The sequence below is a fragment of the Dermacentor andersoni genome, chromosome 5, assembly GCF_023375885.2.
Source record: "Dermacentor andersoni chromosome 5, qqDerAnde1_hic_scaffold, whole genome shotgun sequence".
In the NCBI taxonomy this organism is placed as follows: Eukaryota; Metazoa; Arthropoda; class Arachnida; order Ixodida; family Ixodidae; genus Dermacentor; species Dermacentor andersoni.
The window spans coordinates 138,837,086-138,864,280 of record NC_092818.1 but is presented as its reverse complement, the minus strand read 5'-3'; the positions used below and the strand labels follow the sequence as shown (position 1 = coordinate 138,864,280).

General features: G+C 46.4%; 1 protein-coding gene across 3 annotated transcripts in view; it reads right to left on the bottom strand.

Moving 5' to 3' along the window:
• Positions 1-25,410, bottom strand: part of GPHR (Golgi pH regulator) — a 54,692-nt gene extending 29,282 nt beyond the window's left edge. For 2 of the 3 annotated variants that reach the window (XM_055071046.2, XM_050178703.2), the window contains exons 1-6: positions 25,210-25,409; positions 24,488-24,547; positions 23,378-23,481; positions 21,532-21,638; positions 19,058-19,162; positions 15,429-15,549 (exon numbers count right to left, since the gene is read on the bottom strand). In XM_055071046.2, coding sequence (XP_054927021.1) covers positions 15,429-15,549; positions 19,058-19,162; positions 21,532-21,638; positions 23,378-23,481; positions 24,488-24,547; positions 25,210-25,251 — 539 coding nt within the window. In that variant the 5' untranslated portion in view covers positions 25,252-25,409. Of the gene's footprint in view, positions 1-15,428; positions 15,550-19,057; positions 19,163-21,531; positions 21,639-23,377; positions 23,482-24,487; positions 24,548-25,209 lie in introns of all 3 variants that reach the window. The other variant, XM_055071047.2, reaches the window with a different exon arrangement.
• Positions 25,411-27,195: the final 1,785 nt, after the last annotated feature.

Below are 27,195 nucleotides of genomic sequence, written 5' to 3'. Positions count from 1 at the left end.
ATGCTTCTGCGTTCACTCCGCCCCTGCAGCTGATAGTGCCGCCTGCAGTGCGACGACGCTATCATGGGAAGCGCCGGTAGCAATGAGCGAATTCTTTGTCTGCCTCTTGCTTCAGCATGTCTTTGAAACTTGAAAACATGCAACGTGCGACACTCAAGAATTCCGAATCTTAAATATCAATGCACGCAGTGTTATCAACAAGAGTGATCAGCTTGACGCGATAATTCTTGCACGTAACCCACACATTCTCGTCATCAAAGAAACATGGCTGCATGATGAAACAGAAGATACGGATGTCTTTCCCTATAATTACCGTGCTTTCCGTCGTGATAGACCTACTAGAGGTGGCGGTGTTGCTATTTTGGTGAGACAAGATATTCCGGCAGTTCTCCTACGTCAAGCTGATAATCTTGAAGTGATCTCTTTAAAAATTTTATGCCATAATGCTTCTGTTTTGATTTTTGCTGTTTACTGCGCTCCTGATTCCGCTCCGCAATTTCTCAATGATCTGCGTGATCACATGGCGTCTTTTGTGCACGAAAAAATTTTTCTCATAGGTGATTTCAATCTTCCGGGAGTTGACTGGATTCATGGAACTCATGTTAATATAAATAATGAGCAGTTGCGTAACATAATCTTGATGCACAACTTGCAGCACGTGGTTACTGAGCCAAAACGAATTAGCACTACTTCTGCCTCAATACTTGACCTTGTGTTTATTAGCCGGACTTTAGATAATTATTCTGTCTCTGTTGAACATGGCATTTCTGATCATGAACTTGTGGCTTTTTCTTGCTACCTTGGTCCTCTCAGATCTACACATTGTAAAACTATTACTGTAAAAGATTTTTCACGCGCCAGGGATGAGAGCATACTGCATTATCTTGACTTTCGTCTTAGCGGTTTTGGAGGACATGACACCGTTCAACTTTGGGATGAATTTAAGAATATTTGTACGCACTGTATTGACAACCTTATTCCAAATAAAACCAAGAAAACATATAGAGCTACTCCCTGGATGACACATGACATAGTGCACATAAAGAGAAAGGTCAAGCGTCTAAGACGACAGGGTATTTCTCGTGACATAGTAGAACCCTACCAAGCAAAATTAAATGAGGCTATCAGTGTTGCTAAAGTTCGCTATTACCAGTTCACCCTTCCTAACTTCATCAGAACTGCTCCTTCGAAGTTTTGGGGTTATCTTAGTAAAAAAAGTAAATCAGTTGACCATATTGCCGCTAGGTGTAACGCGCCAGCGCTGAGGAAGAAGTGACTGGAACACGCGCTCGGCAAGAGGTGGGCGCTGAAGAAGAAGAAGTAGTAGAGGCTGAGGACGCCGGTTTGAGTTTTGTGTACGCCATCTTGTACAGCTGTCTGTCTCGCCGACGCCGGGTGCATCTTCATTTGTCTCTTCGTGACAAAACTGGTGGAGGTGCGGGGTACGGTTCATCCGATGCCACAAACCCCTCCAGGTAGCAGGAGTACCAGCCCTCTACTAGTAGACACCACTGTTCACCGGGCCAGCAGGAGAATCCGAGGATTGCCTCCGGAGCTTGATCATCGTTCCGCAACAACATCGACGCCCCCACGGACCAGTATGGAAGGAACATCGACGTCTCTTTCGACCATTATGCAAGGTACGGCCACAACGGCAACTCAGTACCTGTTGCAGAATCTCCGAGTGCCGAAAAACTTCCATGGGGATATCTTCGAGGATGTAGAAGACTGGCTAGCCCAATTTGAGCGCGTTGCCGAGATAAACAAATGGAGTGACGCGGTGAAGTTGAGAAATGTCTACTTCAGCTTGGAGGACGGTGCTCGCACTTGGTACGAGAACCGAGAAGGGCTCCTCAAATCGTGGCTCGAGTTCCGCCGTGCCTTGCTGGAGACATACACCAATGCTGATCGCCGCGAACGAGCCGAATGGGCTCTCCAATCCCGCATTCATCTGCCGAACGAGAGCGTGACGTCGTACGTAGAGGATATGACGCGCCTCTTCCGTCGGGTGGACCCTACCATGTCAGAGGAAAAGAAGCTGCGCCATCTAATGCAGGGAGTTAAAGAACAGCTATTTGCTGGCCTGGTTCAAAGCCCGCCGAAGACCGTGGCTGAATTCTTAACCGAAGCCACGACGATGGAAAAGATGCTGCACCAGCGCTCAGCTTTCTATGAAAGGCAAATGAACGCTACTTCACCTTCAGACCAGCGCTCCGCTACGTATGTCAGGCACGCGAATGCTGCTTCACTGACGGACGCGGTTGCCTTTGGGAACCTGGACGTTCTCCGAGGCATTATCCGCTCGGTAGTGCGTGATGAGCTTCAACAGCTCAGCTGCCCACCTCAGTCCACGCTGGGTTCCATTTCTGCCCTCGTGAGAAGTGAAGTGCAGCAAGGGATCCAAGGTGCCGTTCCAAGCAGCAATGCGCCACCTGTGACAACACAGTTGCAGCGGCCGTCGTATGCGGAAGTATTGGGGCGAGTTCCTGTCCGCGCTCCGACCCATTTCACCCCCGCCACGTCTTACGCTGCGTCATACGTCCCGTCGCTCACATCAGTGCAACCTATCCAACGTGTGGAGGATTGGCGCCCGCTCGAAAGGAAATCTGACGTCTGGCGTACCGCAGACCGAAGGCCTCTGTGTTATCACTGTGGAGAAGCCGGTCACGTATACCGCGAGTGCCCATACCGCCGCCTCGGACTGCAAGGTTTTGCCGCGGATTCACCAAGGCCCAGATATGGCGAAAGGCCTAGGGCGATTGAAGAGTACCTGAACCAGCAGGGTATGCCACTGTTCCCGCGGTGGCAGTCGCGCTCGCCGTCCCCCAGGCGATCTTCCCCAGCTCCTAGAAGCGTTCCAATGGCAGCGCAGGGACGATTGCCAAGCCCTCGCCGGGAAAACTAAGAACAGCGACCTTCGGGGGCGAGGCCGCTGATAATCGCCCTTCCGAAGACCTCCCATCGACACGAGCACGGTCTATTCAGAACAATTCAACGACGACAGCAGCCGAACTCAGTGACAGACTCTCGCTAGACATACCTGTTGTGCTCGATGGCCGCCGCGTTAGTGCGTTATTGAACACGGGTGCCGACTACTCAATCTTGTACGGAAAACTAGTGACGGAACTCAGAAAAGTTATCACGCCTTGGTCTGGAACACAAGTTCGTACTGCTGGCGGGCATATCGTAACACCGTTGGGCATGTGCACGGTCAGAGTACAAATTCATGGGTGTACGTTTCCGGCCAGCTGCCTTATACTCCGTGATTGTTCTCGGGACCTCATCTTGGGCGTCGACTTTCTGCGAGAGTATGGTGCCATTATAGACCTCCGGGATCGCACAGTGACTTTTCCGACAGAGAGAGCAGCGAACATCCGCGACAACTGCTGACGCAACGCGCTTCGGGTTTACGCCGACAGTGTAACTTTACCACCACGCGCAAGTGTCCTGGTAGCGGTCGTATGCGACGATCTGCGCGACGGCGAAGCTGTTGCAGAGGGCAATTCCTCCCTTATTCTGACTCATGGTGTATGTGCAGCCCGCAGTCTCATTATCCTTCGAGGTGGACATTCTACGCTCCTTGTGATGAACTTCAGCCAGGAACATCGGCACCTGTTTCGTCGTACAACTATCGCTTTTGCTGAGCCCATAGCGGACGTTGCTGAATGCTTTGCATCTATGACAAAGGACAACTCAGCTCAGACACTCTGCAATATCGACATCAATTCAGGCCTTTCGGAGGAAAAGCAAAAAGCACTGCGCGAGTTGCTCCTTCGGTTCAAGGAGTGCTTCGCATCTTCTTCTAAGGTACGCCAAACGCCCATCATGAGACACCGTATTAATAATCACGTATGACGATTCTCGTCCCATACGACAACTGCCTTATCGCGTATCGGCGAAAGAGCGCAACGTGATTAATGCACAAGTGAAAGAAATGCTTGACGATGACGTCATACAACCATCCCAAAGCCCTTGGTCGTCGCCGGTGGCCCTTGTCAAAAAAAAAAGACGGAACACTTCAGTTTTGTGTTGACTATAGAAAGTTGAATAACGTCACAAAAGAAGACATTTATCCACTTCCGCGGATCGATGATTCATTAGATCGACTGCGGCGAACCAGGTATTTTTCATCGATAGATTTGAAGAGTGGATATTGGCAAATCGAAGTTGACGAACGAGATCGCGAAAAAACTGCCTTTGTTACCCCGGATGGACTGTATGAATTTAAGGTACTTCCATTCGGCCTGTGTTCTGCAACGGCCACTTTCCAGAGAATGATGGACACTGTTCTGACGGGTCTGAAGTGGCACAGTTGTTTAGTATACTTAGATGACGTCGTCGTGTTTGCGGCGACCTTCGAAGAACATCTGGAGCATTTAGAGGCGGTACTTGAGGCGCTCCGCTCCGCTAATCTCACACTAAAGCCAGAAAAGTGTCACTTCGGTTACGAAGAGCTGAAGTTTCTCGGACATGTCGTGAACGCCGATGGCGTCCAGCCCGACCCAGACAAAACATCTGCTGTTGCTGCTTTTCCGACTCCTCGTGACAAGAAAGCAGTACGCCGCTTTCTCGGTCTGTGTGCGTACTATCGTCGCTTCATTGCTAACTTCTCCTGGATCGCTGAACCACTCATACGCTTCATGCGAGAAGATACACCTTTCGTTTGGACGTATGAGCAGGACGCAGCTTTCACCGAGTTACGGCAGCGCCTGCAGGAATCACCCGTCCTCGCTCACTTTGACGAGGACGCTGACACCGAGGTACATGCCGATGCAAGCAACATCGGTCTTGGCGCTGTACTCGTTCAACACTAGGAAGGCGTCGAGCGAGTGATCGCTTATGCCAGTCGCACCCTTTCACGCACCGAAATCAACTACTCCACTTCCGAGAAAGAGTGTCTAGCGGTTGTGTGGGCCATCATGAAATTTTGGCCTTATCTCTACGGTCGCCCTTTCAAGGTGGTGACAGACCACCATTCCTTGTGTTGGTTAGCCAACTTACGAGACCTGTCCGGACAACTTGCTCGATGGAGTCTTCGTCTGCAGGAGTTCGATGTTACCATCGTCTACAAATCAGGCCGCAAACTTGAAGTTGCGGACACATTGTCGCGCGCTCCCGTGAAAACTTGTGGTAAGGACATGGACGAAGACGGCGCATTCTTTGGGGCCCTCACCACATCTGACCTGATCACACGGCAGCGCAAGGATGCCGAAATAAGACCTCTCATCAATCACCTTGAAGGCAAGAATGTTAAAATTCCACGACACGTTTCTCGCAATCTATCGACCTTCTGCCTCCGAAAGGGTGTCCCCTACAAGAAAAACTCAAGTGCCAGCGAGTATCTATTGGTCGTACCTGCTGCCCTCTGTGATGACATCCTGCTAGCCTGCCATGATGAACCCAGGTCTGGACACTTGGGATTTTCACGTACTCTTGCAAGAGTATGCCAGACGTACTACTGGCCCAGACTTTCTACCACGGTGAAGTGTTACGTGCAAAGCTGCTGTGAGTGTCAGCGCAGGAAATCGCAGTCTTTGAAACCCGGGGGGTTACTCCAACCCATCGCACCACCTAGCGCGCCGTTTGATCAAATCAGCATGGATCTTCTGGGACCCTTTCCCTTGTCAGCCAGCGGAATCAAGTAGATTACAGTTGCCACAGACTATCTAATACGCTACGCCGAGACGAAAGCTGTACAACGTGCCACGGCCTACGAAGTTGCCCAGTTCTTCATCAATCAGATAGTCTTCAGACATGGTGCTCCATCATACGTCATCACTGACAGAGGAACTGCCTTTACAGCCCAACTGATAGAGGACATATTCGAGTTGAGCTGCACGCAACATCGCAAGGCCACTGCCTATCATCCGCAGACCAACGGACTGATGGAACGGCTAAACAAGACCATTGCTGACATGCTGTCTATGTATGTAGATGTCCAGCATAAAACATGGGATCAAGTCCTGCCGTACGTTACATTCGCATACAACACCGCCATTCAGGAAACAACACAATTCACACCATTCCGTCTTGTCTACGGGCGCGAGGACCAGACCACGCTAGGCGCAATGCTCCCGCACGACACCGACGCATCACTTACTTTCGACGCCGAGCAACTTACTCAACACGCAGAGGAAGCTCGTCAACTCGCGCGCATACACATCACGAAGCAGCAGAGTACAGACGCACGACGCTACAACCTTCGACATCGGCAAGTTGAGTACCAGTCAGGTGACCAAGTCTGGGTGTGGACTCCAATTCCTCGCCACGGCTTATCTGAGAAGCTGCTTAGTAGATACTTTGGACCCTACAAAGTGATACGCCGCGTTAGTGAACTATGAAGTCATTCCCGACGGTGCCGCGTCACCTCGGCGTCGACAGCACCACTCGGAGATGGTCCATGTTATTCGCCTCAAACCGTATTTTGCGCGTTAAGGCGGCGCCAACCCGATGTCATACGACTTCCACACTTCAACTTTCTTTTAGTAGGCATCGTAGTTTAGTAAGCATCGGGGTCGATGCTTTTCTTTTGGCGGGGGAATAATGCCGCTAGGTGTAACGCGCCAGCGCTGAGAAAGAAGTGACTGGAACACGCGCTCGGCAAGAGGTGGGCGCTGAAGAAGAAGTAGTAGTAGAGGCTGAGGACGCCGGCGTGAGTTTTGTGTACGCCATCTTGCACAGCTGTCTGTCTCGCCGACGCCGGGTGCATCTTCATTTGTTTCTTCGTGACAATATTATGCATGAGGGCAATCCTGTCGTCGCTAAACAAGATATCGCTGTTCACTTCAATGCTTATTTTAACAGTGTCTTTTCAAACTCGCCCGCTTCCCCTCGTGTGAATGGCGTAGCACATAACGATGATCTTAGTTTTATGTATTTCTTTGTCTGGCGTCTTTTCTATGCTTCTGAATATTGTCACGAGAGAAAAAGCCAGTCAGTCAGTTCTAAGCGAACAGCCGTTTACAGTTCGTGTTTGCAGCCGCTCCCACGCACACTTCTTCTTCCTCGACCTCTAGCGTAACTAGTGCGTGCCATTACCCCTCCCTCCAAAAAAAAAGAAATAAATAAATAAAGTTGGGGAGATGTTAAATGCCACAAGGAAAAAATAAAAGAAATGAGAAAGACAACGGACGAGACGACAGGGGCCGCATCACAAAGTTTGTGGATGAGAGTCAGCGCGAATGGTAAGGCTTCATCCTGGTAACATGAACAATGTCAGAGGAACGTGGTCTACGGGAGTGGTGCGAAGTGTCGGCTGGAATAACTTCGTAGTTGACAGGACTTAGACGACGCAAAACTATGTAGGGTCCAAAGTATCGGCGCAATAATTTTTCTGACCGGCCTCGTTGACATATAGGGGTCCAAACCCATACAAGATCTCCCGGGTTGTATGTGACGTCTCGATGGCATATGTTGTATCGACGAGCATCTTGACTTTGTCGGGATAGAATTCGTTGCCGCGCAAGGTGCCGCGCTGCTTCGGCACGCTGAACAAAGGCGTCTGTATCTGGTGCGGTAGGTTGAGACGAAGTTGGTAGGAACATCACGTTGAGCATAGTGGTGACGTCGCGTCCGTAGACCAGACGAAAAGGAGGAAACCCGGTGGTTTCTTGTAGGGCAGTGTTGTACACGAATGTCACATACGGGAGCAGTTCGTCCCAATTTTTATGATCCGTGGCAACATACATGGAAAGCATGTCCGCAATCGTTTTGTTGAGACGCTCTGTTAAACCGTTAGTCTGCGGGTGATACGCAGTTGCCGTACGGTGCGTTGTTCAGCTCAGCTGCAGAATATCTCGGACCAACTGGGCAGTGAAGGCCGTACCACGGTCTGTGATGACGACAGCGGGAGCACCATGTCGAAGGACGATATTTTTGATAAAGAAGTTAGCAACATCTGAAGCAGTAGCTCGCTGAACGGCTTGTGTTTCGCAGTATCGAGTGAGGTAATCGGTGGCGACGACGATCCAGCGGTTATCAGCCGAAGACTTGGGAAATGGGCCGAGTAAATCCATCCCGACTTGTTCAAAAGGTGAGCAAGGAGGTCGGACAGGCTGAAGCAGACCGGCTGGTTTTAGTGGTGGAACTTTGCGGCGCTGGCAATCTCGACAACTTCTGACGTACTGCTTCACGGTTTTTGTGAGTTTTCGCCAATAGTACTTCTGCTTGATCCTCGCGAGAGTACGCGTGAAACCAAGATGCCCGGACGTTGGTTCGTCATGGCATGCACGTAGAACGTCGTCGCGGAGAGTAGCGGGAACAACGAGCAGGAAAACGGCTGCCGTAGGGTGAAAGTTCCGCTTGTATAGGATGTCGCCACGTAGGCAGAAAGAGGACAAGTGACGCGCGAACAGCCGTGGGGGTTGTGGGCGGCTTCCTTCAAGGTATTCAATCAAGGGCTGGAGCTCGGAATCTTGGCGTTGCTGTTGAGCAAGGTTTAAAGACGGGAGAGTACAAAGAAAACCAGAATCGTCGTCAGTATCTAGTGGTGCGGGTTCGACGGGGGCGCGGGAGAGACAGTCGGCGTCAGTGTGTTTCTGGCCAGACTTATAGACGATGGTCACATCAAATTCCTGCAACCGAAGGCTCCATCTTGCGAGACGGCCTGACGGATCTTTGAGATTCGCCAGCCAGCAGAGAGAGTGGTGGTCGCTGACGACACGGAAGGGGCGTCTGTACAGGTATGGGCGGAACTTCTGGATAGCCCATATGACTGCCAGACATTCTTTTTCAGTTGCTGAGTAGTTTTTTTCAGCAGCGGACAAGGTTCGGCTGGCATACGCAATAACGCGCTCAACACCAGCTTGAAACTGTACGAGTGTCGCTCCGATACCAACGTTACTAGCATCAGTATGCACTTCTGTGTCAGCCTCGGTGTCAAAGTGACCAAGTATCGGTGGTGTCTGTAGACGTCGCTGAAGGTCGTGGAAGGCGTCGGATTGTGCTGGGCCCCAAACAAATGTGACGTCGTTCTTGATGAGTCGTTGCAAAGGTTCGGCAATTTCACAAAAATTGGGTACAAAACGGCGGTAATACGCGCAAAGCCCTAAAAATCGGCGGACATCGTGTTTTGTCTTCGGTATCGGGAACAGAGCAACTGCCAGGGCTTTGTCAGGGTCAGGGCGCACACCGGTGCTGCTGACAATATGACCTAGTAATTTGAGCTCCTCGTAGCCAAAGTGACATTTTTCGGGCTTCAGGGAGAGGCCGGCGGTGCGGATAGCTTGAAGAACCGCCTCAAGCCACTGGATGTGTTGTTCAAACGTGGTGGAAAAAACAACTACATCGTCTAAGTAGACTAAACACGAGTTCCACTTGAGGTCAGATAAAACTGTGTCCATCATGCGTTGAAATGTGGCCGGAGCGGAACACAATCCAAAAGGGAGGACCTTAAATTGATAGAGACCGTTGGGTGTTATAAACGCCGTTTTTTCCTGGTCCCGTTCGTCAACTTCAATTTGCCAGTACCCACTACGTAGATCCATTGAAGAAAAGTAACGGGCATGTCGCAGGCGATCCAAGGAGTCGTCAATTCGAGGAAGTGGGTAAACGTCTTTTTTCGTGATCTTGTTCAGTTTGCGATAATCGACACAGAATCTTAGTGAACCGTCTTTCTTTTTAACTAATACAACAGGTGAAGCCCAAGGACTTGTCGATGGTTGAATGACATCATCGTCGAGCATTTGTTTCACTTGATGACGAATAGCATCCTGTTCTCTTTGCGACACGCGATAAGCGTGTTGGCGAGCAGGTTGGACGGTCGGTTCAGTGATGATTCTGTGTTTGATTAAAGGAGTCTGTTTGACCTTCGACGTGGTGGCGAAACAGTCGCTAAATGACGATAGCAGAGTAAGGAGCCTCTCCTTCTCGTTTTGGTCGAGCTGTGGGTTGACGTTGATGTGACTGGTCAAGTCCACATCGCTGGGTTCCGGAATCGAGATTGTCGTTACCGAAGCACAGGCGTTGGACTCGGCCACCGTTTCAAAGTAGGCCATTGTGGTATGCCTCGCAAAGTGTTTGTATTCGCCACTGAAGTTCGTAACTAGAATCGTGGTTTGCCTATGTTGGAGCTCTACGAGACCTCGAGCGACGCCGACTTCGCAATCCAGCAATATGGTGAGGTTACCTTCGGCGATGCCTATTCCTAGTTGTTCTTGGGGGCATTCAATGAGGACGAAGATGCTACTTCGAGGCGGTAACGTCACGCAGTCATCGACCACGCGTAAAGCCGCGCGGTGATGTTCATCCGCCACATTCGAATCCGAAGAAACATAGTTAGAAAAAGTCACGAACAAGTCACGAAGGTTAATGATCGCCCCATATTCCTGGAGAAAATCCATGCCCAGTATAACTAGCCGAGAACACTTGGGCAGCACAAGGAAAGATGCTACGAAAGTCGAAGTAGAAATTGCAAGTCTGGCGGTGCATCGTCCAATGGGTGACACGAGGTGTCCTCCGGCCGTAATCAGATGTGGGCCGTCCCACGCTGTCAGCACCTTGCGTAGCCGAGTCGCCAGTGAGGCACTCATAACCGAGTAGTCAGCTCCCGTATCTACAAGTGCAGTTACTGGATAACCGTCGATTGAAGCAGTAATAGCAACAGAAGTTTTTTTTTGCAGTTGCGAATGAAGGCGTCAGTGGTACGTCGCAAGGGGATGGCGTCGGCGGAGCATATTTGACGGTTCGCATGACAGCGGCCTCACCCCCGGAGGTCGCCGTTTTCAGTTTCCCCGGCGCGGGCTTCCACCGTTGACTCCAGCGGAATCAAAGGCGGGTCGAGCACGGTTCGGTGACGCGTACCGACGAGGTGAAGGCGACCGTGACTGTCTTCGCTGTTGGGCAGGAGGAAGCCGGTTACTTTCTAAGTATTTCTCGATTTCGTGCGGGCGTTCGCCATAGCGCGGGCAACGGGCGTCCGGATGGTATCCCCGCAGACCAATCCGTCGGTACTGGCAATCGCGATACATGTGACCAGCCTCCCCGCAGTGATAGCACAACGGACTGTTGTCGGGGGCGCGCCATACTGTAGATTTGCACGGACCAGGATGAAAGGGTGCTTGCGGATTCGTGCGGTGGATCGGACTTGGGGAGCGTCGAGAAATCCCAGCAGGCGGCTGCGAAAAACGGCCCGTCGACGGTGCGCAAGCCCGAAGAGCATCCGTGTACGAGAACGTGGGAGGTTCGGGTCGTGTTGGTGGCGAGGGATGAACCACTTTGCCGATTTCTTCTCGAATGACATCCGTAAGAACCGCGGCACTGGGAGGTGTCGGAGCCGATGCATAGGACTTCTGCAGTTCTTCTCGAACAATTTGTCGTATTAGCTCGGTAAGTGACTCCCTGTCATCATTTGCAGGTACGAGAGAGCATGCAGCAGTCATGGTGGTCTGGCGTTCATACTGCGAGAGCCGCTGCCGAAGCATACGTTCCATGACTGTTGCCTCACGAACGAACTGAGAGACTGTTGTAGGAGGATTACGCACGAGGCCCGCGAAAAGCTGTTCCTTTACGCCTCGCATTAACAGACGCACCTTCTTGTCTTCTGGCATTAGTGGGTCGGCCCGACGGAACAATCGCGTCATGTCTTCAACGAACATGGCGACGGTTTCGTTTGGCATTTGGAACCTCGAAGACAGTGCCTGTTCGGCTCTTTCTTTCCTTTCGGGAGTGCAGAAGGCTTCGCATAGCAGTCGGTAAAACTCCTGCCAGCTGGTAAATGAGGCTTCGTGGTTCTCGTACCATACTCTCGCTGCGTCTAAACGGGAAAAGTAGACGTTCTTCAACTTACGGCGATCGTCCCAGTCGTTAAAGGCGGCGACCCGGTCGAAATGGTCCAACCAGTCTTCAACGTCCTCAAAGGCGTCGCCATGGAACGGGTTAGGCGTGCGAGGCGCATTGAGAATGCATGGTACGGGAGCATTTGGGATCACCTCAGTTTGGCTTGCGGTAGTTGTTGACATCTTCCTCACGGAACTTGCCAGGGGACTGTATTGCGGTGGAAGACCTTGGAGGCGACGGCTGCTTCGATAGATTTCTGCCGTCCCCGAGGTACTGGCGTCGGTAGCTTCTGGTTCAGGACCCGTAGGCATACGATGGATGCGTACCCAGCACCTCCACCAGTTTGTCACGAGAGAAAAAGCCAGTCAGTCAGTTCTAAGCGAACAGCCGTTTACAGTTCGTGTTTGCAGCAGCTCCCACGCACACTTCTTCTTCCTCGACCTCTAGCGTAACTAGTGCGTGCCAATATTAAAACAAAATCATCTCCTGGACCTGATAACCTACCAAACGTGTTCCTTCACAGGTACGCAGAAATGCTATCTCGCTTTCTCATAATTATCTTTCGTGCATCCCTTTCATCGGCGGTCCTTCCTAACGACTGGCTTTCTGCTCGTATTGTTCCGATACTAAAAACAGGCGATCCATCACTAGTGGCAAACTATCGTCCCATTTCAATAACCTCATCTTGTTGCAAACTTTTAGAACATATTATTGCTTCTGAAATCAATAAATTTCTCGATGATAGAGTCATTCTATCTCCTATGCAGCATGGTTTTCGAAAGGGCCTCTCCACTGTAACCCAATTAACCACTGTAGTTCACAGTCTCGCTAGCACTATCGACAAATCAGGGCAAACTGACATCATATTCTTGGTCTTCAGGAAAGCATTTGATCTTGTATTGCACGCAAAGCTAATAGAAAAACTTGAACATTTCAACATTCCTTCACATCTCGTAAATTGGATTTGCGCTTATATTTCTAACCGAACGCAATTCGTAGTAGTTAATTGCTCTTCCAGCACCCTTCCTGTCACTTCTGGTGTTTCCCAGGGTAGTGTTCTTGGACCATTATTATTTAACATATATATTAATGACATTGTAGACACTGTTACTCAACCCGTACAAATAAAACTATTTGCTGATGACTGCCTCCTCTTTAATGAGATCACTTGCCGACAAGATCAAGTTATTCTAAACTCTAACCTTCAAGACATACTAGCTTGGTGTGCGCGCTGGGATATGCAGGTTAACATTGATAAAACAGTATTTATGAAGATCCCTAGAAAAATTAATAAATTGTCGTTTACCTATAGCCTAGCATCCAAACCTCTTATGGAGGTGAATGAATATAAGTACCTCGGTGTTACAATAGCCAGTAACCTTAGTTGGAACTCACACATCTCCCATCTTTGCGACTCGGCTTTTAAGAAGCTTTGCTACCTCAGGCATAAATTAAAACACGCTCCTTCTGAAACCCGTCTTATCGCCTACACCTCTATTGTCCGTCCTAAACTTGAGTATGCAGCTATTGTATGGGATCCCTATACTAAAACTAACATCGATGCACTAGAAATGATACAACGTAAAGCAGTAAGGTTCATTTTCTCTAAATATCGCTCAAGTGATTCCCCAACTCAGTTAATGGCTGAACACAATATTCAGTCTTTGCAACTAAGAAGAAAAATTCACAGGCTTAAATTTCTTTTCTTACTGAGTAACAATAAACTATCTCTTTCTCCCGAACCTTACATAACACCCCTTACTGCCCACCAAACAAGACATCGCCACGCTGCATCATTAATGCCTTATAATGGTAGAACCAATGTCTTTATGTCTTCCTTTTTCCCTCGAACAGTAACGGAATGGAACAGCCTACCCTATAACAAACTTTTCAGCACTGATTCCAATAGCGTCTACATATTACTATCTAATATTAGTGCTTGTTCTTACGAAATCTCGTTTCAATTTGTATCGTTGTGCAATATTTATTGATTTGCGCATTGTAGTAATTTTGAATTATGCACTCCTCCTTTTTTTCGATTACATTTCCTGTGCTTTGAAACTGTGCTTGTGAAACAGCGTTTCAATTTGTATCTGCCACTCTATGTGGATTATTTAGGTGCTTTACTCCATTATACCATTGTACTTTCTATTACATTTTTTCTGGAGCTTTTTTTTTTTTAAACTCCTTCGTCAATCTACCATGTTTTCTTCTTTTTTTTTTTGTATGTACCTTTCCCCTCCTGCCTGGGCCTTCTAAGGCCTGCAGTATTCCTAAATAAATAAAAAAATAAATAAATAAACACGTGGGAAGACAGTGCATGAAGCCAAGCCAGTGCATCTTGCCCTGTCTTTGCACAGGTGGCAGATTACCTTTAAAACAGGGCATGCGGATTGCGTATGCACTCAGCCACACGGACAGCCATGTGCCGCCCTAGCCGCGCTAGAAAAGGAGACACACGCCAACTTGCCCCAACTCCCATTCCCCCATGCATGATCGCATTGCTACAAGCTCACTTCCTCCCCCACCCCTTTCCCTTCGCTTGCGTAGGAAGATGGTACTGGTCAGACAGACCACCATCCCCCTCTGTTCACTATGGCATGTTTTCACTCACACCTAAAGCATACAGTGCACGGGGTGCTGTAGGATCTTATCGTACTTGGGATTTATACGGTACATGGCGCTGCTCCGCTTTGAGGGTTGCACGGCATGTGGTTTGAGAGGTGCATATGAAATAGCCGGATGTAATTCAACCATTTGACCGGCTGCTAAGCACGCATTTCAATGGGGGCGAAATGCGAAAACACCCGTGTACTTAGATTTAGGTGCATGTTAAAGAACCCCAGGTGGTCGAAATTTCCAGAGTTCCCCACTACGGCGTGCCTCATGATCAGAAAGTGGTTCTGGCACGCAAAAAAGCATAATTTTTTTTCCAACCATTTGACCATCTGCGTCCACAGAAGTTTTAATTTATTGTCTTGGTATTCTTTCGTAGCAGCAGTAAAATTTCATTATATTGAAATTGTGTACAAACACACTTCATTAAAATGAGGTTCAGAATACCTGGCGTTCTATGGACAGGAAGTTAAACAAGAAGTGAAATACTTCATTATGTAGAGAATTTCATTACATTGTAAGTTGATATATGGAGGTTCAACTGTATTACATTCCTGACCCAAATACCTTTATGCCTGAAAGCTATGGCTTGGCTATGAGGCATATGCTGCAGGTGAAGACTCCAGATAAACATAAATGCTCCAAGGGCTGTTAAACATGTGCCGAATTTTAGTGCACAGGCATTGTTGTACAATGCCACCATTGGAATGTAACCGCTGCTACTAGGAATTAATTGATGTGGTTTTGTGTCCCAAAGCTATACTGGGACAATTAGAGAAGCTGTAGCAAAGAGCTCCCAATTATTACATATTACCTAAGGTTTTCACAAGTATAAACCGAGTAATCAGGCACTTCACATCCTGTCACCATCAGAACATGCGTGCCCCATCTGGAAATCTGCTGCTCAGCCGAGTAAAATGGCTTTTGAATTGCAGTGCCAAGTAATAGTGGGTTTTGCCGCTGCATTGTGAGAACAGTTGCATAAAGGAAACCCATGCTCATGCCTACTTTTCTGTACAATTTTAATTGCCACTCACCTCATAAAGTAGGCCATGGAGGTGTACGGGTAGTTGACAGCACCAAATCCGGACAGTACGGCCATGAGCGTGACACCCACGACACCTACACGGCTGATAACTTGCTCTATCGAGAGTATGCCTAGCAGAAACCAACAAGAACATTGTCAAAACTTGGTTGCCTACAACATGTGCGAGCTGTCTCAGCAAACATTAGATAGGCTTTAAAAATACTAACACAGCCCACAAGGATAACAGTAACGCATTGTTGAAATGAAACAGTATTCTAGGAAAAAAACAAGTAAGCGAAGAGAAAACAGCAAGACAGATGCTAAGCTTTTTTGCAGTCACCTAGCACAACTCAGGATATCTTTTCGTGTTCTACCTAATTGCTTAATTATACATAATTGAATAACAATGTCAAGCACTAATCGTTCCTTATTTTATCGAACACTGATTGCTATCACTGATGTAATGTTGTTTTCAAGTGTCGTGTCCAACTAGAATATTTTTTTTATATTCTTGCTAACTAATTAACTTATTTACAATCTCCTTGAGTATCTATTGTTATCCTACATTGCCTGGGACACAATGTTAAAAAAAGAAGAACGATCCAACAAAGAATGTAGCGCAAATACATGTGAAAAATGGGCACTGGTGCTTAGGTTAATTAATACCTGCCAACAGCAGCAAGAGACATGTGCATTCTCCAAGCACTACCACTGCTGTAAAACATCCATGTTAACTATGCTGACATATTGACAAACAAGCTGTTTTATTCAGGAATATGCAGCCCTTTCTGGCCGTAAAACTGGCATATAAGGTACACAATGAATACTTCTCCGATTTCTAAGCTTTCTGATCTCTAACAAAGACACCCGAGTGAAATGTGGTTGCAAATTTGTGCATACATTGCTCAGGGTTCTGGGTGTTATGAGTTTATTTTGGGGCAATATCGGAGGGTGTGCTTATATTTTCAGCACAAACTGAGTTAATCACAGCTTTCTTTTATGGTGCATAGGAATTATTACCTTTTCTGCATTTTAAGCATAATTTGCCATTCAGCTTTGCTCTTGAAAGGAGCTTTGATAGCAAAAAAAAAAAAAAAAAATCGGGGGGGGGGGGGGGTAGTGTAGCATATACATAATAGCAAAAGGGCTTATAGCCATTCCACCTTACTGTAATAGATACATGAAATCCAAGGTTTGACGGAATCTTGTCTTGCAGGAAGAAGCATGATTAAAAAAAGGGAATGCTGACCAAGAAAAAGATATATTTCATGAATAATTAAAAGAGGTTTCAGCTCCCACATGAGAGCCTTGTCCACAATGCCAGTCATTGTGAACAATGAGGGAGGGAGCAGGAATGTCTTAATTTATCACTACATATTTTCTTGCTTGGTCGGCATTCTCCTATGTTTTTTTTTTATCTATACATACATATGTATTAATGAATGCTTAATTCAGTCAATGTGGCACGCTCTTTCAGATTTACGGAAAGAAACATTGAGAATTCCCATTCAACGGTTGCATTGTATAAAGGAAAAGTATATTCAGCCCTGTACCTGAAAGGACGTGCCAGACTCAGTCATGCACCCTCCAGTAAACTAAGGCTCAACAACTTCAGCAGCATTCATCAGACATTCTGAGAGAACACTCTTGCAAGCACCAATGATGATAGAACTCAAAACAACTGCTCAAATGTACAGACGTTCACACTTCTGTCTAGAGTAGAGATGTGAGCGGTTGAAAAAGACATTGAAAATATCGAAAAAACAAAAAGTTATTTTTTTTTCGTTCTTTTTTTTTAAGCCAGGATAAAATTGAAGAAAAAGAACAAGAAAAAAGGAAAGAGCTTCTCCACATAATTCTTTTGTTGTGATGCAACTCCTTTCAACATATCTAAAGGTTCGGTCAAAACAAGGTGTTCGGGAGTCTGTGAAGCACCTGGGTCCATGTAACATGAAAGAAACCCGTTTTTTTCCACGGCCCTAAAATTTAATTAAATTAGTCTAGAGCGCTCAACTGCATGGCTGCAGAACTAAACGAAAGAGCAATAACACAGCAGCCTTTAGGTTCAAGGTACCTGGCTGAATAGTGTATTACCAGGGCGCTTGTGTGGCTTGTTAAGAACGGCCCGCTGAGGTGCAAGTTTTGCCAGCCAGTTGCGACAGCGGCGTCAACTTTTCCTGGAACGCCACCGCAACACCCTAGCCCTAGCCACACGGCGTCAATAAGTCTACTGTGTCCTCAGGACAATGCGCCATGTCCGCCACTCTGCATCGCGGGATTGTCGAGACGAGTTTGACGAGCCAGGCTTTGTGACTAAACACACCACCACCGACCTGGTCTGCCGCGAGCGGGGGAGTTCCCGAGGGAGCGTCTACGAAGGCCCCTTCCCACGCGCCTTTCAAGACGCAAGACAATGGACGACCGGTGGCCGCGCTGCGGGGGTCAGCTCGGAGAATAAAAAGCACCTTTCCTGACGTAAGCCCCGAGCTCTGCGAAGACCACCTGACGTCGGTGGGGGCCATGAACCTGTGCGGAAGTGTGTGTGTGAGTGTGTGTGTGTCCCTCCGGCAGAGAGGGGGCTCGTCTACTAGTCGAACGGTTTCCTCACCTTGTGATCGAGGGAGGACCGAGTGTTTATAAACCGCTGTTGCGCAGCTGCTCAGTGTACTTTCTCTCGCAGTAATGCTAGACTGATGAACTGCAACGTCCTGATGTAGATACTATAAGTAAACCCATATTCCTCGTTCTCAATGAGAAGCAGTCCTTCTCTTCAACAACGTCCTCAGCGTGGATAAGTTGGACGACGGCGTGGGCCAGCTACCTTCTAATTCATGCCCGACTCCAATCTTGACAACTGATTACGAGCGATGGGATTGACCCCCCAATCCTCACAGGCTCCTGCTGGTCACAACTATTATTCCTCAAACCTGTCAGCAATGCACAGATAATGAATTTTTTGCATAGCAATGCACTAATTCAGCACTCTAGTGAGAAGTGTTGATGACTGTATGTGTCGAATGCTTCTGGCAGTACCAACTTCATTGCAGGCATGTAGAGAGAAAGAAGAGAGCAAGGAAAGGCAGGGAGGTTAGCCAGACTTTGTCCAAATGTACCTAAGACACAAGGACGAAAGAAAGGACAAGACACACGTAGTGCACCAACTTCATGTTTGGGCTCATGATCTGAGCATGGTACCAAAGGACTTGTGGGTGCAGTGCAAGTTGTGATGAATCATTTTGTTGCATGGCATGGCTCAAATTTCCTGCAACAGCAGCGTAGTACTCTCTGCTGCTGAGGCTCTAAGCTGTTTATGAATTCGCAGTGCTTCTCCTCATCTACAATGTCAAGCAAGCTGTCGATGTCTATGTAAAAGTTATCGCAGATTCGTCAGCATCTGTAGGCACACAGGACGGCGCACATCATGCAAAAGAGTAGACTCATCATGGTATAGTCATGGTACAGTCATATGGTCACAACTGAGGGCCCTAAAATACACAACTTCTCTGATACAGCCAAATTCTACATTTTCTTTACCAGTGAGTGTTTTTCATAATTTATAGGATTAATCCTAAAGTGCATAACTTTACTATGTAGTCAAGAAAGGAGTGAGAACATAAAACGAAATAAAAACGGGCGTACCATGTTTTGTGCTTAAGATCGGGAATGGGTCCCCGATCTTCCAGAATAAATAGACGAACACCAGCCATGCACCCAGCGCGAGTGGCTTGACAAGCCTCGTCCGCACTGCATGTAAGCAAGAAATGGGAATAGATGAATGGCAGAATAAATAAATTTCAATGTCAAGATAATCAATAAATAAATACACACTAATTCATACTGCAAATAGTAAACTACATCCAATCACCGGTGCAGCCACAGATTTATTTCGAGGAGTATTCCAAACCGTTTCTTAATTTCCAATATCCCCCCCCCCCCCACCCCCAATTTTTTACCACTTATTCAAAGGTTGTTTTGATAGAGATCACAAAAATGTCGTGGTTGTCCTGGCACCAAAACACTGACCCTGGCTATGACCCTGCAGGCAATAGCTTGTACTCACACCTTGAGCACAGGTTTGTGATACACAGTGAAAGTAGCAGAATGTCGTCCCAGTGAGCATTCTACGCCATAAAATTTTCTCACTGGTTTAGTAACAGCAGAGATAGAAGACAAAAGTGTGTTGTGTGGCGATGATGCAAGGTGGGCCAGCCTCCTCGTAGAAAAAGCCCTCCCCATTGCTTCCATTGAAAGCAGGATTTCTAGTAGCGTCCTCCGATATTGGAGCTCATGTGACATTTGCATCACATACCCTGGCTCCTATAAACCAGAATTTGCAGCATTTCTAGGGGACAGCCATCTTTTGCCAGGGATGGGAATCGGGGAGAAGAACAAAAGATTAACGGCAGTAACACTCTGCCTGTTCTTACTACATGCTTGCCGCCAATGTTCACTCGTCATGGCTTTGTCTTCTGCCGCCCCATCATCAATTTAGCAGCCCAACATAGGCTGCCCAGATAGCTGGTGGCTAGGGTCTAGATTAGGTGTGTTTGCTCTAAATGGGTATGCGAGAGGAAAATGTTGTCATGGGATAGTTAGTCAGCAATGCCCACAAGGACACTAAAAATGAAGATGATGAAGGGGTACCTAGACTTATGAGCAGTTTCGAAATATTGCGTGTTGCTGAAAATTCATATGACCCACGGTCATGCCAACTGATCCACCTTTCCTCACATCCTGCTGCTTCCCCGCCAACCTCCAACCATCACACCATCGGTTATCTCAGACCAGCCTTGTGACCCTGATACGTTTTCTGCAGCTGATGGTGTCAACGACGAGGACTGGATGAGCTGCTATGAACATGTCAGTGCTCACAACTGCTAGGACTCAACGCTAATGCTCATGGAAAGAGGTGAAATATGGCTGGCATAATATAAAACTATTACAATCTGTCTTTATTCCAAATTGGCTTCCTTAATTATAAACACGATTCCTTAATTATAAATGCGTGCACTCACCATCTCCTATCACAGTACGAGCACCGATATGCCTCATAATTGTACTAGCAGGTCTCCAGGACTATTTCGGACCTGCGTGTGGCGATTTGTGCCCTTGGGGGCAGCAAAAAGCATGCATTCGTTTTTTTCGGACTGCCCGATTTTTCGGACGTTTTTCAACGTTTCAGGGAGTCCAAAAAATTGGATGTTGACTGTATTATCTGCAACGTGGCGAAACTGCGCACGAGACTATGTACGCCTTCGTCTTCATTTTGTTGCATCCTTGTGGTTATTGCCGACTAATTGTCACATGACAATATTCTGGTCTATTTATTGTGACAAAAACTGTACGGAGACGCAAGGTGAGTTTGCGCCATTGCCGCCACAGCCCTGCTGTTCAGGGTGCGATGGTGCGACCTGTGCGCCAAGTGTAGGGCCACATCACCTACTGCAGGCATCAAGGCGAGCTTGCAAGCACAAGGTTAAAGGTTGAGGTTAAAGGCACAAGGTTGAGCAGTTAAAGCAGGAAAGCTGGTGCTTTGATGCACGTTGTCTGCCCTGTGATGGAGGTCATGCAATCAGCTAGACTTTCGGACCACAGCACACTGACATGGTAAAGGGAGTGGAAGCATGGAACAGTCTCTTTGGGACAAGCGTGCACACTCCTCACTGCCGGCACTCCTAATAACACTAGTGGTAGCGAGGTCAGTTAAGCATGTGAATCTTGTGGATTAAGTTTCCGACACTAGCTGCAGCAGATGTGTTGGTGCTCCATACATCGTCTTGGCAAGGCAGACATGGCAAGTCAGCATGGCAGGTCCATCCATGCTTTGACAGATGAGGAAATTTATTAACTCCTGATGAACTCTGACTTGGATGAAAGCAATGATGAAGAACCAGCTTTTATGTAGAACAAAATGCCCGCTGAACCAATGCACGAAAAAAAAAATGACAGCACAGGGTGAGGAGCAGTCTGAAGAAAAACCCGACAGTCACAAGGTTAAAGAATGTAGCCAAACAGCTTTTATAAAAAAAAAAGGAACACAAGCATGCTTGGTATCCGTTCTGTACACAAGTGAGCAAAGAAAATTGTCAACAAGCTTGAGGCATCATACTCACCGAAACGTGTGTTGCTGATTATCAAGTAGCCAATATAAAAAGGAAGGAACACTATCAGCATAAACAAAATGGCATACAATCCTAGCTTCCAGTGTAGATAACGTGAACTGAAAGAAACAGTAATAATAATAATAAATACATGAGTGTGCATGGTCACGATGGTAACACGAATGTAATAAGACATTTCCAATGCAATGGTAACACAAGAATGCTTGCTTCAAGTTAGGCTTTTTAGACAAAGGTAGATTCAGCAAAAAGCATGTTATTTAGAATGGCAGAAACCTGCAAGCAAGTAAGGATTCATGGCTAAATATATTACGCAAAAGAAGAAACACCGAGAAAAGAATGAAAACAGAAATTATCTGTAATGTTCTTGGTGGGTCATTAAAACTTTTTGCCCCCAGTATTATTTTGAACAATATGGGTTGCCCATTACTTTGTGTCCCCTTCTTTGCCAAGGTCATCAAGGTTGCTTCCACAGTCAGAAATTTATAGGGATGGGTCATCTCCTGGCATTTTTGTCAGGAACTAGAACATCACACCAATAAATGAGGCTGCCTTTAATGGTGGACCATCTTTCAGGATATTATACAAAGTGTCCCAGTTAAAATGGTAAAGCTGATTAAGAAGGGTTCAAGATACGAGGATGGGTCCAATGGTGTTCTGTGAGCAGAAGTCTTTCGCAAATTGGAGTATTTTTAAGTGGGAGCCTGACGAGTTTATCTGTTACTGGCCGAATGTCAGGTAAGCAAACCAGTGTATAGCTTGTGATGAAAATAAAACATCCATTGACTGATTGATTAAACGTGTAGGTACTTGGGAATGTCTGCTAGTGTGTGGTGGTCTTGCCTGCCGAATGGGCTCAGGAATTCCCACTTGTGTGTAGCGGGCTAACTGCATAGCATCACGAAGGGCTGAAAGGAGGCATAATTCGGTTTTGGCGGCCTCTCCGACTTCTGTATGCACATCGAATGGTTCAGCGCGATAATGAGGCCGATGTCGTCCGCAACATTGTCAGTGTTAATTTCAAATATATAGAGAAGTCTTGTCTGGTTTCTGCAGTAATGAAGAAAAAAAAAAAACGAAAAAAAAAAACAGCAGTGCAGTGCAAGTTTATGCTTTTGGTAGTACCTAAACCACAACCAAAGAAAGGCTTCTAGATAAAATGCATTGATTCACCTGTTAGGAATCTTTGCCTATGATCATCCAAAAGCATTACACGCACCACATCACGCTTTAATAATCAAAACACGACTTAGAAAACAAAGCGAGCTGGAAACTAATGAATATGAAGTTTTTAAATGTGAAGAACAATTTTATACTTAAACTCATTAGCTAATTAATTTTGACTAAATGGTGAATTCACATAACATAAGAAATGCCATTTGCAGAATACTTCTGCTGACGAGATACAGTTGGCGAAATGCGAAAACACCCATGTACTTAGATTTAGGTGCACGTTAAAGAACCCCAGGTGGTCGAAATTTCCGGAGTCCTCCACTACGGCGTGCCTCATAATCAGAAAGTGGTTTTGGCACGTAAAACCCCATAATTTTTGAGATACAGTTGGTTCTGTCCTTGTATTTTTTTAATAGCTTGGCCCATGTTAGCAGGGACACCCTGTAGTAGTAGTTCTTTCTTCTAACCTAGTACATAAAACATAGCAGTGACTGTAAACCATTTTCTTTCTTTGCAAATACGGCTGCCATGGAGTGTACCACATGGAAAGCTTCCAACTGACGTTTCTTGGCAATACAGAATTTCATTTTTTGTTTTGAACCTTTCCGTTCTATGTGCTATGTGGATCGCATAAAGCAGAAATGTGGAATAGAAACACAGTGCTTACCTTGTGTCAAGGAAGCCCAGGATTTCAAAAATGATCAGCTCAAACATAGTGCAAGACAACGAGAAGGTTATAGAAAACAGTAGTTGTACAGACAGGTGATGAACCTGCAGAGAACACATAGAAATTAAAATATTACGAAATATAAAGTACAAGAACACAACACATTCTTTTTCTGTAAAACACAGATAATTTGAAATGAAGGCTCAAAACCTAGCTGCCAAGCTAAAAGCAGTGATTCTGGCACTTACACTTTTACCGGTTAGAAATTTCTTAAAAGACAAGTTGCAAGGTTAAGGTTGACCGAATGATGAGATTTAACCATGCCAAAGCGCCACAGAGGCTACAAGACATTGCAACAGAAGAACTTTCTGTTGCACACCCACACAAGCAATCACTTGGGGGTCCTTGTGTGTGGATGTGTGCGTGTATGCAGGTGTGTCTTTTTGAGCTCTAATTTGCTTTGCCACACAAAAGATTGCGTAGTGAAGGGCTCTTGATGATTTACTGCCTTGGATTCTTCAATGCGCATGCAAAGCTCACTAGGGAAGAATTTTTGTTTTTCACCCCCGTTGAAAAGAGTCACCGTGGCTGTTATTCAAACTTGTGCTCTGCACCATATAGTCATTCAGCCATCAAAGTGGCCGAGGCAAGATGGAATCTTCATCCAAATTCTGCCTACGAACAGTGGATAAATTTAATCTTTATCCTGACTTGAAGAAGCTTCGCAAAAATAGCTTGGCACAGAATTGAGGTCATATCACATGGGACTACAGTAAATTTAGCAGCATTCAACTTGTCGCTGTGCTGGTACAAGTGCCTGGTACACTGGCCTGGTACGAAGGTAAGGTGATGATGTGCAAGGAAGGTGGGCGAGCATGAAAGCAGACCAAAAGGTCACAGAAGTTAACTTTCGATGCTCAGTCTCGTTTTGCCAATGGCAGAATCAGGGGAGAGGTAAAGTCATGCTCGTGGAACATGCTGTAACACATGTGCATTGCTGACAAGTATCAGCTTTATTTTGACGTGATGCAGCCTTTTATGTTCTGCCTACATCAGCAGTCATGCCGGCATCCTTATTTGTAAGCAGTTTCTATTGCATACGTTGGTTACCTCGTAGTCTTTGAACAGCTTCTTCATAAAGAATACCCAGCCGCCCGCAAAGAACAACACCTGAAATGTAAGTTTTGAAGTGTTCAGCGCATGACTTAAAGCATCAGTTCCGCATAATTACACAAAAGGTAATCAAGTACGCAACCAATTTAAGCGCGATGACCACAATAACAGCACATTTCAGCTAGCAAACATAGTTGTGTTTACCGACTGTTTGTAGCGCACTTTATTGCTGTACAGTTAACCTGCTGAAAAGGTTAGTTGGTTTTAACGCACTCACTGCCCTTACATAGCACTGCCCATATGTGAAGATTCTTTATTAAGGCAGAACCAGCGGTCAAAATCTTGAACACATGGTGCGGGAATCCGACTCTAACAACTAAACCTCTCCGCAGATACAGAACCCCGGAATTGAAACATGTGCAGTAAAACAGCTGCTATTCAAGTGGTAGGGTGACATCAGTTAGGTTGAAGTGCTACTTATGTAATAATTATTTTCGCAGTCATGACGTACACATCTGCTTTCTGAGACTAAAAAAATATTCGGTACGAAAGTATGTGCAATCGAGCTATCTGTACCAAAACGACTTGCAGCAGTAAGACAAACGTAGCGCCAGTATTAATGGATAGAAATTTGAACTTGTGAAAGCATATTCTGTGAATTCGTTCACCCCACCGCACGGTATACGTCCATCATCGAGACACACAAGAAGCTGACGTACTTGCGACACGGTAATTACGAAAAAATCCGTCAGAAGCGACATGGCTCAGCGTCAATTTCACCCAGACTTGATGAACAGTAGTCGTATTTCGTCGTTCAAAGGCGTAAACATTTGTTTAAGCTCAGCCACCGCATTCTGGCGGACGTCACTCAGCTCGTCAACACCGCTAGCCGAATGCAGACAGTCGAATCTCAGCAATGTTGACACCAGTGTCGCCAGGCGACCGCAGTTTCCGCGACGTTTTTAGACTAGATTCTTGGTTTCGGTTCCCTCCTTGCTTCCCTTTATCGCTGTTAGAGCATCGCTGTTTTGAACCGACAACCAGCATCGTGTGGGTCGGCAATCAACGAAAGCAATCAATTATCGTTAAGCGCTCATTAAGCAAGTTGTGCGACTCGAACTGACACTTCACGCGGACGTAGCGGACGGGCCTCTCGCTTCTCTGGAGTTGGCGATTACTTTTCTCATGCGTGGTTAATCGCAAGGACCACTAAACACAGTAGAGATCAGTGGATGGCACACTACTGCAAGATTGTACGTCTAGCATTTGTCTTTATCATCACTCATTCCATTTTCTTCCCTTTCTTCCCTGCCCAGAGTAGCAGGCCAACTAAATGAGAACGCACTACGTCGCGAATGTCATTAAGCTTTAATGCCATTAAGCATGTCTGTGTGGCAACCCGCGAATGACATTAAAGTTTAAGGCATTAGCCAGTTAATGTCATTTTCTGTGCCCGTGTGGCAGTGGTATAAAATATTTATCTCACCCAAGTGACTCTGGATGGAGTGATTAATGCAGGAGTTAGTAGATTTTGCTGAAACGAAAGTCGAAGGTAAAAGTTTTCCTCGTATTTCAACAAAGATAAGCCACTGTAACATATCCCATAATAATGTGACTGTTTAGTAGCATGCAAAAGGGGATGTAAAATTGTTTCACTTCAACTTTCGGAGGTTACCTCGAATGCAATGCATGCACGTACATCTACAAAAGGTTGCCCAGGGGCCATATTTTGCAATAATTTTCATTTTCAATTCTTTTTTCCCTTCGTCACTGGCCCGTATGAAGCACATCACCAGGAGCAGTCACTTGGTGGGAATTAAGAAATAAGTAGAAATACACCATAAGAATTTGCATATAATACAACTCTAGTAATCTTGTGCGGCTGATATGTTCAAACTCACACGGCAGAATTTTAACTTCACCTCCTGTGAGCTGACTCAACACTGCGGCATTTACACATTGCATCATAACAGTCCAGGTCATCATATCATAATGCTCCCGCTTTTTTGTGCAATCTGGCTTGTTGCTTCAATACGATTAACCACTTTGAAAGCGTCCTTTATCTTTGTGCTGTCACTATTTTATTCTTTGTAACATATAACTCACAATGAGTTGAAAGGCACTCAAATAAACTGAGGAAAGTAAACTCTGCAGAGTAGTAGAGTGGGCATTTGTCAGCCAAAATGAATTTTCTCGACTTCAGCGGTGCCTCTGCACTCGTATGTCAAACTGCTGGTGTTTCCAGACCAGCATGATGGACAGTGAGGATCCAATAGTTTCAGCAGCAGGTCCATCTAACTGGAGCATGCAGCCATCATGCTTATGGGTAGCCAACCAAAGCTGGCGCTTTTATGTCGTTTACCTAATCCCGCAGTTTCATTTAAGCAAGTTTCTCTTAAATCGAGCCTACTGTATGATATATTAACTAGTATCAACTGATATTAACTGATAACATTAATCATGATGGTCACAATTACACTTACCTGTTTTCTCTGATATAGAAAATAGCCCATCCTTTCCATTCTTCGTGGAGTAGCAGGGTAGGAAATTAGCTCCTGTGGCTCACCTCTAAGCCGTATATATTTCATTAAGGAACTCTTTCTCCAACAAAGAAGCAGGAGGAGATCAAGTGCACAGTTAGTGACATACAGATATGACATACAGATGGTATTTTGAGCACAAAGTGTGCACCATGATACATCCAT